At 41.9% G+C, this 13,846-nt stretch overlaps 1 protein-coding gene across 1 annotated transcript; it reads right to left on the minus strand.

Annotated features, from left to right (window-relative positions):
- Positions 1-9,118: 9,118 nt before the first annotated feature.
- On the minus strand, positions 9,119-12,216 carry soul2 (heme-binding protein soul2). The gene is made up of 4 exons (XM_024424857.2): positions 11,992-12,216; positions 11,768-11,894; positions 10,076-10,253; positions 9,119-9,968 (listed from the first exon to the last, which is right to left on the minus strand). The coding sequence occupies exons 1-4, from the start codon at positions 12,124-12,126 to the stop codon at positions 9,794-9,796; spliced, it is 615 nt and encodes a 204-aa protein (XP_024280625.1). The 5' UTR covers positions 12,127-12,216; the 3' UTR covers positions 9,119-9,793.
- Between the last annotated feature and the right edge of the window lie 1,630 nt (positions 12,217-13,846).

Raw genomic sequence — 13,846 nt, forward strand, 5'->3', positions numbered from 1 at the left:
TCATTAAGGACCTTACTGTGTCTAATAGGTGGTGAGAATTGGTCCCCAATCATGGTGAATATACTGGTAGCTAGACCATAGACTGCTGGTTATGCATCTGGTTATGTATATTTTGATAATCATTATCACTATCATTGCTAGCATAGCTGACATTAGCTACCTAATGATTGTGATGTTGCCAGATTGACTTTAAATGCAATATAACATTAGCCAGCTAACTAAGATTGAGGGGACCACTGTATTTTAGGTAACTAACATTAGCATTGCTAGCTATTTTTGACAAACTTTGCTAGTAACAGTAATCACTCTAAATTAAATTTGACGACATCATAATATGGCAACGTTTTTTCCTACTCATTTGCCTACATAAGCAATGTCATGATATTTCCAAGCCGCTATAAATGAATGTAATTTAAACTAAACAGTCACATTAGCCTCCGAGGTGCAACCCATGTCTAGGGCATAAATACATATTTAATGCAGCTATGGTGGTACTAGCTAACTCATGTCTGACTACAACAGTACCCCTGCACAGAGGCTGAAAAAACAGTACCCCCTCAGGAGGCTGAAGAAATTTGGCTTGGCCCCTAGACCATCAAATATTTACAGATGCACAATTGAGAGCATCTTGTACGGCAACTGCACCGCCCACAACCGCAGGGCTCTCCAAAGGGTGGTGCGGTCTGCCCAGTACACTACCTGACACCTACAGCACCCGGTATCACAGGAAGGCCAAAAAGACAATCAAGGATATCAACCCCCTGTGCCACAGCCTGTTCACCCCGCGACTATCCAGAAGGTGAGATCAGTACAGGTGCATCACAGCTGGGATAGAAAGACTGAAAAACAGCTTCTATCTCAATGGCCATCAGACGGTTAAATAGCCATCACTAGCCGGCTACCACCTGGTTACTCAACCCTGCCCATTAGAGGCTGCTGCCCAATATACATAGACATGGAATCACTGGTCACTTTAATAATGGAACACGGGTCACTTTAATAATGTTTACATGCTGCTTTATTAATTTCATACACTACCAGTTAAAAGTTTTAGAACACCTACTAATTCAAGGGTTTTTCTTTATTTTTACTATTTTCTACATTGTAGATGAATAGTGAAGATATCAAAACAATGAAATAACACATGGAATCATGTAGTAACCAAAAACATGTTTAAACAAATCAAAATATATTTTATATTTGAGATTGTTCAAGTAGCCACCCTTTGCCTTGATGACAGCTTTGCATTCTCTCAACCAGCTTCACCTGGAATGTTCTTCCAACTGTCTTGAAGGAGTTTCCACGTATGCTGAACACTTGTTGGCTGCTTTTCCTTCACTCTGCAGTCCGACTCATCCCAAACCATCTCAATTTGGTTGAGGTCAGGGGATTGTGGAGGCCAGGTCATCTGATGCAGCACTCCATCACTCTCCTTGGTAAAATAGCCCTTACACAGCCTGGAGGTGTGTCAGGTCATTGTCCTGTTGAAAAACAAATGATAGTCCCACTAAGCCCAAACCAGATGGGATGGCGTATCACTGCAGAATGCTGTGGTAGCCATGCTGGTTAAGTGTGCCTTAAATTCTAAATAAATCAGAGTGTCACCAGTAAAGCACCCCCACACCATCAAACCTCCTCCTCCATGCTTCACGGTGGGAACCACACATGGGCAGATCATCCGTTCACCTACTCTGCGTCTCACAAAGACACGGCAGCTGGAACTAAAAATCAGACCAAATGATACATTTCCACCGGTCTAAGGTCAATTGCTCATGTTTCTTGTCCCAAGCAAGTCTCTTCTACTTATTGATTTCCTTTAGTAGTGGTTTCTTTGCAGCAAATCGACCATGAAGGCCTGATTCACACAGTCTCCTCTGAACAGTTGATGTTGAGATGTGTCTGTTGCTTGACCTTTGTGAAGCATTTTTTGGGGTGCAATTTCTGAGTCTGGTAACTCTAATGAATTTATCCTCTGCAGCAGAGGTAACTCTGGGTCTTCAATTCCTGTGGCGGTACTCATGAGAGCCAGTTTCATCATAGCACTTGATGATTTTTGGGACTGCACTTAAAGAAACTTTCAAAGTTGTTGAAATTTTTCATGTCTTAAAGTAACGATGGACTTTATCTTTGCTTATTTGAGCTGTTCTTGACATAATATGAACCAGGTATTTTACCAAATAGGGCTATCTTCTGTGTACCACCCCTACCTTGTCACAACACAACTGATTGGCTCAAACGCATTAAGATGGGAAAAAAAATCCACAAATGAACTTAAGAAGGCACACCTGTTCATTGAAATGCTTTCCAGCTGACTACCTCATGAAGCTCGATGAGAGAATGACAAGATTGTTCAACCTTTCACCAAGGCAAACATTGTGTATTTGAAGAACTTTTAACTGTTAGTGTATGTATATACTGTATTCTATTCTACTGTATTTTAGTCAATGCAACTCTGACATAGCTCATCCTAATATTTATATATTTATTAATTCCATTCTTCTACCTTTAGATTTGTGTGTATTGTTAGATACTACTGCATTATTGGAGCTAGGAACACAAGCATTTATCTACAACTGCAATACATTCGGAAAGTATTCAGACCCTTTGACATTTTCCACATGTTGTTACTTTACAGCCTTATTCTTAAATGTATTACATTAATTGTTTTCCTCATCAATCTACACACAATACCCCATAATGACAGCAAAAACTGTTTAGATTTTTTTTTGAAAAGTTAATAAAAATATAAAACAGAAATATCTTCTTTAAATAAGTATTCAGACCATTTGCTATGAGATTCCTACAACTTGATTGGAGTCCACCTGTGGTAAATTATGTTGATTGGACATGATTTGGAAAGGCACACACCTGTCCCACACTTGACAATGCATGTCAGAGCAAAAACAAGCCATGAGATCGAAGGAATTGTCCGTAGAGCTCGGAGACAGGATTGTGTTGAGGCACCAAAAAATATCTGCAGCATTGAAGGTCCCCAAGAACACAGCGGCCTCCATCATTCTTAAATGGAAGAAGTTTGGAACCACCAAGACCCTTCCTAGAGCTGGCCGCCCAGCCAAACTGAGCAATCGGGGGAGAAGGGCCTTGGTCAGGGAGGTGACTAAGAACCCGATGGTCACTCTGACAGAGCTCCAGAGTTCCTCTGTGGAGATGGGAGAACCTTCCAGATGGTTCTCTGCAGGACCCAATCAGGCCTTCATGGTAGAGTGGCCAGATAGACCCACTCCTTAGTAAAAGACACATGACAGCCTGCTTGGAGTTTGCCAAAAGGCACCTAAAGACTCTCAGACCATGAGAAACAGTATTCTCTGGTCTGATGAAACCAAGATTGAACTCTTTGGCTTGAAGGACAAGCGTCATGTCTGAAGGATGTCTGAAGGATCATCATGTGGGGATGTTTTTCAGCGGCAGTGACTGGGAGACTAGTCAGGATTGAGGCAAAGATGAATGGAGCAAAGTACAGAGAGATCCTTAATGAAAACCTGCTCCAGAGCGTTCAGGACCTCAGACTTGGGTGAAGGTTCACATTCCAGCAGGAGAATGACCTTAAGCACACAGCCAAGACAACGCCGGAGTGTCTTTGGGACAAGTTTCTGAATGTCCTTGAGTGACCCAGCCAGAGCCTGGACCTGAACCCAATCGTGTCAGTGTGTTAGACAGCCCAATCCTAAGATTTGGGCAAATGGACCATAGAAATAGAAATGCCATTCTAGTTCTGGTTAGATAGCTGAAGTTGTACTCCGCACACAACTGATATGTTAGGTTAAGTGTTGGCATACTGTCTTTATAAGCACATTAATATGATAATTACAGCATAAAATGTTTTGTCTTTGTAACACGAACACATCCATACATCTTTTGTTGTTGATGTATGTACAGTCAATCTGGGCGATGTTTGTGTAATGTCCACATGTAGGGATATTAGTTCTGGGATTTGTCTTCCGGGAAAGATTTACCAGCGGACACAAGGAGAGACGAGACGAGCCAGTTATAGAATATTGTGTTGTAGGACAGCTGAGCTGACTGAAGACTGTGTGCATTCAACTCCCAGTAGTTGGTATCGTCTCCACAGTATTGGAGAGTGTCCCATTGTGGTGGTGGGGTTATGGTATAGGCAGACATAAGCTACGGACAATGAACACAACTACATTTTATCAATGGCAATTTGAACACACGTGACGAAATCCTGAGGCCCATTGTCATGCCATTCATCTGCCGCCATGACCTCATGTTTCAGCATGATAATGCTCGGATGGGGTCACAGTGTCTCCTGACCCCTCCTGTCTCAGCCTCCAGTATTTATGCTGCAGTAGTTTATGTGTCGGGGGGCCAGGGTCAGTTTGTTATATCTGGAGTACTTCTCCTGTCCTATTCGGTGTCCTGTGTGAATTTAAGTGTGCTCTCTCTAATTCTCTCTTTCTCTCTTTCTTTCTTTCTCTCGGAGGACCTGAGCCCTAGGACCATGCCTCAGGACTACTTGACATGATGACTCCTTGCTGTCCCCAGTCCACCTGGCCGTGCTGCTGCTCCAGTTTCAACTGTTCTGCCTTATTATTATTGGACCATGCTGGTCATTTATGAACATTTGAACATCTTGGCCATGTTCTGTCATAATCTCCACCCGGCACAGCCAGAAGAGGACTGGCCACCCCACATAGCCTGGTTCCTATCTAGGTTTCTTACTAGGTTTTGGCCTTTCTAGGGAGGTTTTCCTAGCCACCGTGCTTCTACACCTGCATTGCTTGCTGTTTGGGGTTTTAGGCTGGGTTTCTGTACAGCACTTTGAGATATCAGCTGATGTACGAAGGGCTATATAAATACATTTGATTTGATAATGCACAGCCCCATGTCACAAGTATCTGTACACAATTCCTTGAAGCTGAAAAAGTCCCAGTTCTTCCATGGCTTGCATACTCACCAGACCTGTCACCCATTGAGCATGTTTGCGATACTCTGAATCAATGTGTACGACTGTGTTCCAGTTCCCGCCAATATCCAGCAACTCCGGACAGCCATTGAAGAGGAGTGGGACAACATTCCACAGGCCACAATCAACAGCCTAATCAGGAGATGTGTCACGCTGCATGAGGCAAATGGTGGTCACACCAGATACTGACTGGTTTTCTGTTCCACGCCCCTACCTTTCTTGTTTAAGGTATCTGTGACCAACAGATGCATATCTGTATTCCCACTCATGTGAAATCCATAGATTAGGGCCTAATTAATTTATTTCAATTGACTGATTTCCTTATATGTACTGTAACTCAGTAAAATCTTTGAAATTGTTGCATGTGGAGTTTATATTTTTGTTCAGTGTAGAATGAGTGTCTTATAATACACATTCCAGACACTGGCTCTTGCTATCTTGACATAACTGATTTGGCATAGAAATATAATCTAGATTGTATAGCCAGGTTCAGCTATCACCAACCTATGCATGGTAGCTGCTGTCAGTTTATCTAAAACACAAGGTCAGCGCAGGCTTCAGGCTACACATATAACTGAATTATCTGACCTTCTTGAGATGGTGAGTCAGTCAGGAGGGGAGAAGTCCTCAACTTCAAAACTTCGCTCTCTCCTTAGCAAAGCTAGCATATTTTACTTCGCTCTTTTCAGTACTGCACTTGTTTGTTATGATTGAATGACAAAGTCACACCCAAGAATCACCCATTTCAAACCACACCCCCAAGACAACTCTCGTTTGCCTTCTGTAATGGCCACTAACATTTCTTAATGAGCATTGATGAAAAACGAGGCCAAATTAGGAAGTGCAATTGACTTTAAAATTTCAATCACGCTGAACTTCAGCATTATGGATTGAAAGCCCGGTTTTGACTACAAAAGCAGCACTCACCTAGCCACGCTAGCTTCTCCCTTATGTGGATGCTAACTAGCAAGCAAGCTAGGTAGTGCTAGGTATCATCAGCCATTTTCAGCTAATCCAGTAGGGGCTGGAAGCTATGGTGAGCTTCGACTGGTCACTCGAGTCGTAATATCGCAGAGGATTTTTATGAAGTTCAGATTTACCCAACTTTAGTCCTACCTTGTTCAGCTCCCTCGCCCATCCTCGCATCGCTCAACGGTTCCCCACCCACTCCACTTCTCTTCTCTTACTTTCCTTCCATTGAAAGTGAATGGCTTCCGATGTTTCACCAAGCGATGCCGATGTATAGTGTGAACACATTCTAGTCACATACTTAACACATCCAATCCTGCCATGCACACACACCAACACACTCGCTCACAAACGCACACGTGCACGCACACCCTTGGAATTTAATTGTTATCAACAGTGCAGGTTTTGGAGGCTGACATAGAAAATATAGCAGTTATAATCAATAAATCATCTCAATTTCATTAATATTTCCAACAACTCCTACATTTTTACAAAGAACCTTGTATCTCTAATGAGATGATGCAGAAACCCGTTTTTCCACTACTGTCAGTAATTGTTACCTTTGACAAAGCTACAATCCAGAAAAGCAACACCACCATCTACAGGACATAATTGTACACCACAGCAGGCAAATGAAATGATGGCTGCGTAGTACCATAACGCTTCTTACAGACTCCCTACTAATGTCTACTTAAAGAGTTGTCTTTTATAAATAATCTGTGAGATGGTAGGTATAACTCTCCTTTCCGTTCCTCTCCTGTCTCCCTCTGTTCTGTTTGTATGTAACACTGCAGTGATCTGGTGATGGCTGGCTCCTATTTCTCTGCTCCAGCACAAATAAAGCCAAACCAGGAAGTAAACAAGCAACGTCATCACAATTCTTGGCCCTTTGGGAAACACTGGGGCCCAATTAGGCTGTTCCTGAATCAGTCACATACCAAACCCACATAGCTTTGTCCCTTGTTGGCTAACCCAGATTACCCCTCCTGACAACACACAGCCATGCAGCCTACTGATTCAAATCAATGCCATACCAACAGTTTACCCACAGTATTGTGCTTAAAAATACTGCTCCTGCTCACCTGTAGAGGGCAATCACTAGATGGCCATGCTATAAAAGACAAACATTTCTGAATTATCAGAATCGATGAGCACATTAGTAATTTGTTATCACCCCCACTACAGATACAATAGGTCATTAATTAACTCAGTTTCAGAGGTAGGTCAAGTGGGTTGATGAGGGCGAGATTCAAACCAGGCTTGTTTACAAGCAGGGACAAGCAATTTCAAAACAGCTAGGGTTCCTGTCCATACAAGCTCATTAATATGCAGATGATGTGCAGTTTCAGTGAAAGGAAGATTACGTTTGTACATGGCAATGTGAATCTCAATTTAGTATTCAGCTCTTAGTACAAGACAGTCAATAAATACCATTGAAAAGGGTCAGTAAACATATTTGGCACAGTCTAAAAGGAATGTCCAAATATAAAACAAACAACACAACACATAAAATAAGAAAATTCACATTGGCTATTTTGAGGGTGGGGGTTAGATGGTCAAAACAGAAGTGGTCAATCTGGTATGGTGGGGTATCTAACCCTATTAAAGGGGCTGAGTCACTGGCTTACTGGTGCTCTTCCATGCCGTCCTTAGGAGGGGTGCATCACTTGAGTGGGTTGAGTCACTGACATGATCTTCCTGTCTGGGTTGGCGCCCCTCCTTGTGTTGTGCCGTGGCAGAGATCTATGTGGGCTATACTCGGCCTTGTCTCAGGATGGTAAATTGGTGGTTGAAGATAGTGGTGTGGGGGCTGTGCTTTGGCAAAGTGGGTGGGGTTATATCCTGCCTGTTTGGCCCTGTCCGGGGGTATCATCAGATGGGTCCATAGTGTCTCCTGACCCCTCCTGTCTCAGCCTCCAGTATTTATGCTGCAGTAGTTTATGTGTCGGGGGGCTAGGGTCAGTCGGTCATATCTGGAGTACTTCTCCTGTCTTATCCGGTGTCCTGTGTGAATTTAAGGGGCAGCAGGGTAGCCTAGTGGTTAGAGCATTGGACTAGTAACCGAAAGGTTGCAAGTTCAAAAATCCCTGAGCTGATAAGGTACAAAATCTGTCGTTCTGCCCCTGAACAGGCAGTTAACCCACTGTTCCTAGGCTGTCATTGAAAATAAGAATTTGATCTTAACTGACTTGCCTAGTAAAATGAAGGTAAGAAAGTATGCTCTCTCTAATTCTCTTTCTTTTTCTCTCTCTGGGGACCTGAGCCCTAGGACCATACCTCAGGACTACCTGGCATGATGATTCCTTGCTGTCCCCAGTCCACCTGGCCATGCTGCTGCTCCTGTTTCAACTGTTCTGCCCGCGGCTATGGAACCCTGACCTGTTCACCGGACATGCTACCTGTCCCAGACCTGCTGTTTTCAACTCTCTAGAGACAACAGGAGCAGTAGAGATACTCTTAATGATCGGCTATGAAAAGCCAACTGACATTTACTCCTGAGGTGCTGACTTGCTGCATCCTCGACAACTACTGTGATTATTATTATTTGACCCAGCTGGTCATTTATGAACATTTGAACATCTTGGCCATGTTCTGTTATAATCTCTACCTGGCACAGCCAGAAGAGGACTGGCCACCCCTCATAGCCTGGTTCCTCTCTAGGTTTCTTCCTAGGTTTTGGCCTTTCTAGGGAGTTTTGCCTAGCCACCGTGCTTCTACACCAGCATTGCTTGCTGTTTGGGGTTTTAGGCTGGGTTTCTGTACAGCACTTTGATATATCAGCTGATGTAAGAAGGGCTATATAAATACATTTGATTTGATTCAGGGTAAATGTAAATCATTTTGGTGAAAAATGAAAAACAGCACAACATTGTCATGTCTGACATGTATCCAACCACTTCCTTGTTCCTTGTCAACAAAAGATTCTTAAAGCAAAGCTGGGTATATTTATATTGATTTACATTAATATATAAGTAAAGTAATTTGCGGGTACAAAAGTACATCTATCTGTAAGTATCACTCCTCACTAGATGATATAATATGTAAGCTTCTCATGTGTCTTTACTGTGATTATCTCTTGCGGAAATTGAGAATATTCTGAGAATGTGGCTAGGTACTTTTGAGGTTACTTGCTGCACAACATTCCTACAACCAGTCGCTTCCTAATCACTCTGGCAGAAAATGAACCTGAGACTGTGGACTAACTTCACATTCTTATACAGCATGTTGTTATCGTTCTTATCTGAACTTTATTTACCCAGGAGCAGGCCATTGAGATTGCAAAATATATTTTACAAGGGACTAGGCATATAAGTGGCAGTAGAAAGACCAAATCATTTATAGAACAAATCATTCATAGTGTAAATAAAGATTGCTGATAAAATGCTAGGGATTGATGTTTTAAAAAACTGCATCTTGTGTTTGTGGATTACAATACTGAATCTATAATTTACTAAACCTGCTCTGTTTGATTTGCGACAGTTAGATGGTTGAAAGATTATAATTTTAACAGAACAGGTGCCCAAAAATATATTTAGCTAGTAAAGACTATAGAAAGCCACTCCCCCAAAGTGAAGAAACTCTAGTATGTTTTTCTATGGGACACAGTAATGGCTTCACATGTATACTAGAAGTCCCTCAACCCAATTTAGAAATTGCCATGGTTGGATGAGATAAAAGTAGCTACAGCATTCTGAGGTAGCAAATCATTTAGTTTAAGGCAATACACCAATGACATTTTGTAGTTGACATATCAACTTTCATAGCGTACTAATTGAACATTCCAAATGGCGCACACTATATGCATGGGCAAGTGTACCCATCATTGAACATTTGTTTGGAATTTTAAATCTCTGTGTTTATTAGTTTAATCTGCCTTCCTCAGGTGGCGTGGATCCAGACCTCATTGTGTCGGCCAATCAGAGTCCACGGGCCTTCATACCCTGCCGCGATGAACCGGTGGGAGTCAAATGCTTTCCCAGCCTGTGTCAGGGCATCACGTAGCTTCTTCAAATTTTCCTGGAAGTTGTACTCTGACAGAAAACCACTGAAAGTCCTGAGAAAGAGAGAAAGAGAGTTAAAAAACAGAGACATGGACTTAAACTTCTACAGCGGGATTTGGCCCCTAGTTAGTGAAACAGGATGGCAATGGTGGTTCTTCACCTGACATATATGGTGCAGGCCGGCATAGTCTCGTTCCTGATTGAGGCATCATTGGGAGTGGGGAGGACTGTATCTTCTGGAGCCACATAGAAAGAGAGAGATGCATGCTTCTCTCCACCATCCTCTACCTCAGTCGTAGAAATAAGTGCAGGCCAGGTATGAGTATTGACATGTTCACCTGAGAAGGAATGATTAAAAAAAACACACCATACATTTTACAACCAAAAATCAGATAAAAAGGATTGATTGAAAGATAATATTCATTCAAATTATTCATCCTTTAGAAAAGTTTAATTGAAAGATTTTAAGTTCATATTTTAAATATTGAAATTGTGCATTCCAACAGGTAGGCTTCCAGTTGTGTAGGCTACTGTAATTACACTGCACTTGTCCATGTTACTAGGCTACCGTGTAATAATAGGTCTTTTTCTCTTTAATGTTGAGTGTTAAGTGGATGGTCATGTTAAACAGATCTTCATAAGAGGGCCATAAACAGTACCTAGTAATGACATGTACAGTTAGAAAGCTCAGATGTCCTGCTTTTTGGGGTATTTATTATTTATCTATGATGTGTGCAATTTGTCCACTAGTATGCACTGCTATAGTAAATAAAATGAAAAATAGTACATCGTAGATTTTATTTTCAAATCTCATATGCTATGAACAACCTATTAATGAAAAATAGGGGAATATGGCTTAATCTACATATACTCAACTTTACAATTAACATGATATACGATTTGATCTGCCTTACACTGTAATCATTTTTTAGATTACTAGTGATACGGGAAATCATACTAATTTCCTGGTGGACTGCTCTCATTCATTGTTGTCTCTCTCCCACTGAATGTACCGGAGTTGGCTAGCGAATCAACTGATTTGTCACAATCCCAGTTTTCATATAATATAAAGTGTGTCCCTTTATGGTGAACAAAGTGATTTCTTCACATTGTGTTCAATTTGATTTATTTTAAATTCGGAACAAATCGACGTGTGTTTGTCATAGAACAAATGGGACACTTTCATATCGCTGCAGTAGACTATAAGCATTGCAGCGCTATGCTGCTTGTGTGTCTGAGATGCACCGTTCTGCCCGAGCCTCCAACGGCTGTGGACATATAACTTGATACATTTAACCGAATTTAGCAGGCGTAAAAGAAACGCCTGAAACTACTACCCCATACATAGTGGTCTTGCCGAGAAGAAAAAAAACTGTCGGGGGAGGTTCTCTTCTGCACTGTTCAACCGATCCCGTAAATGTGGAGGAGGAATTAAGATGGAGTGTTGCCTTGTTAATGTCCAAAAGTGAAAGTCGTGTCACAGGCTTTCTTTCCAATTCCCCTGAAAACCGGAACACTCGGTTTTTGTAGCCACTGCCGAAGGCTCCATATCCAAGATGGAGCCTCGAGGCTATTTGGCCTAAAATAAGTTGATTTATAATCGAATAACCTTGATATACCATGATAAAACAATTAAATAACGAATGTCCACTAAATAGGGGAATTAACATTTCATTGGTATGGAACATTTGTAGGCTACATTAGTATTGAATAGTCACCTTTATGCCAAAGGACTTTGATATAAATTACATTTCCTTGAAGCACATTTCAGTAATACACAATACTGCATGCTAGAACTTGCAATTAATCAATAAGGTCATTATTGCAGTTTAAACAGCATTGAGACATCCACCTGCTTTATTGTCCCACTGGGTGTAGTCCCACAGTTTCGTGAATCCAGCCTTCACGTCGTGGTCAGAGACACCCTGACTGTCGACGGTTATCCAGCGGCTCACTTGGTACGCACGTTCCTCAAAGTCCTGTTCAAGTAAAAACAACGCTAGGCTATTTAACAACTACACCTCAAGCTTCTTACATCAGTTATCATACGTGTCATAGGTCTCTATATTCACTTACCTCATATTTATTAACGACCGTGAACTCAGGACAATCATAGCTATGACAAAACGGCGGCGCATCCCAACCGTGCGCCCCGCGTAAAAACACCACGGCCAGAACCGAGAGAAGCGTTGTTACCTCGGGAAACTTCATCTTGTCGCTGCCTAAACTCGGATGACACTTTCAATTTTAACAACTCTCTACCATCTTTGTATTTTCAGGACACACCTACAATACCTTTCTGAGAAAACAGGTGTTGCCTGACTAATTTCTTCCTCGGGGGGCGGGGAAAGAGAGCCAAATAAACAAAACATTGCAATACGCCGGGGAGTCGTGCGCTGTGGCGGGGAGTTACCTGGTTATGGTCTCCGTCCATAACAAGACAACGCCCCAACCCCTCCGCTGGGAATGGAGTTGAATACCTGAAGAAGATCAAAGAGAGGAGCAGGTGCACTAGAGGCATACTCCCTATGAAATTGCACACGTATAGCCACGATAACCAAGGCTACTACTATATAGAAAAACATATTAAATACGACAATAACTCATGTAAAGTAAATGTCAATGCTACTTTTCATGTAAATTCCATTGCCTGATCAAAATAGATGTAGAAGTATCTGCCAGACCCAAGCCTTTCTGCTTACAGGGGGTAGGCTAACCTTATAGAACTGGTCCAACTGGTCCAGGGTCACTGCAGGATGCCAGATTCGAAATCTAATTCTGACAGACTCCTTTGCCTATTTTCTTAAGCAGGTCTAGCCAGTTTCAGCTGCACAATTTAATGCAAAGTTATGGCTTTGATGGGGGGACTTTGTCTAAACAGACAGGCAGTGAGTGAGACAAGTTATGAAGTCTTTGGTTTGCTAATCAGAGCAGAATTGATATCTGTTTCCTGGCCTAGGTGTCTGTGGATGTACATTAACTTTGTGTGGGCCATTATTGCTCCTGGCTTGTCCTTAATGGATGGAGCCTGGGGTTAATAACAAAGAAAACACCAGACATGTCTGATGGCATTCAGCAGATATTTGAGGCTCCATTCAGCCTTAACATAATTACTAGTTCAATTACCAGGACAGAGATGACCACATGACAAACTGTCTAATACTGTGTAGCATATGAAATGGAACATGTCAAAATCTAGTATGTACACTAAAAGAATAGTGCTGGTGTTGAAGAAAGGTTTACTGTAGCAATCCCTCTATATTGCAATATATTGGAGGTAGAGATTATATAATTATTTTATTGAAACTATTATTATATTTTGATAAAACTACCCATTGAGACATAATCCAAATGACTGTGCATGTGAAAGTGTATAACACTGCAATGCTTCATTTCTAATAAATGTATTACTCACCTCCTGACTTAGTACTTGCCATGGAGTGGAATGCAATAGCACAGACTGAAATATGTTCCGGGATTCTTCCGATGGCATTGAGGAGTTTACTACATCAGTCACTGGCTTCATCAATAAGTGCATCGATGACATCGTCCCCACAGTGACAGTACATACCCCAATCACAGAAACCATGGATTACAGGCAATATCCTCACAGAGCTAAAGAGTAGAGCTGCCGCTTTCAAGGATCGGGACTCTAATCTGGAAGCATATAAGAAATCCCACTATGCCATCCGAAGAACCATAAAACAGGCAAAGTGTCAACATAGGACTAAGATCATATCGTACTACACCGGCTCCGACACTCGTCGGATGTTGCAGGGCTTGCAAACTATTACAGACTACAAAGGGAAACAAAGCCGAGAGCTGCCCAGTGACACGAGCCAACCAGACGAGCTAAATTTACTTTTATGCTCGCTTCGAGGCAAGTAACACTGAAACATGCATGAGAGCATCAGCTGTTCCGGACGACTGT

This window comes from Oncorhynchus tshawytscha, linkage group LG06, assembly GCF_018296145.1.
Source record: "Oncorhynchus tshawytscha isolate Ot180627B linkage group LG06, Otsh_v2.0, whole genome shotgun sequence".
NCBI lineage: Eukaryota > Metazoa > Chordata > Actinopteri > Salmoniformes > Salmonidae > Oncorhynchus > Oncorhynchus tshawytscha.

What these genes read in the sequence shown, in the direction of transcription:
- soul2 (XM_024424857.2), bottom strand. Translation starts at nt 12,126, where the DNA reads ATGAAGTTTCCCGAGGTAACAACGCTTCTCTCGGTTCTGGCCGTGGTG. An exon ending in CGGTCGTTAATAAATATGAG is followed by an intron (nt 11,895 to 11,991) that starts GTAAGTGAATAT and finishes TTACTTGAACAG; the next exon opens with GACTTTGAGGAACGTGCGTA. An exon ending in CCAGTGGGACAATAAAGCAG is followed by an intron (nt 10,254 to 11,767) that starts GTGGATGTCTCA and finishes ATTCCTTCTCAG; the next exon opens with GTGAACATGTCAATACTCAT.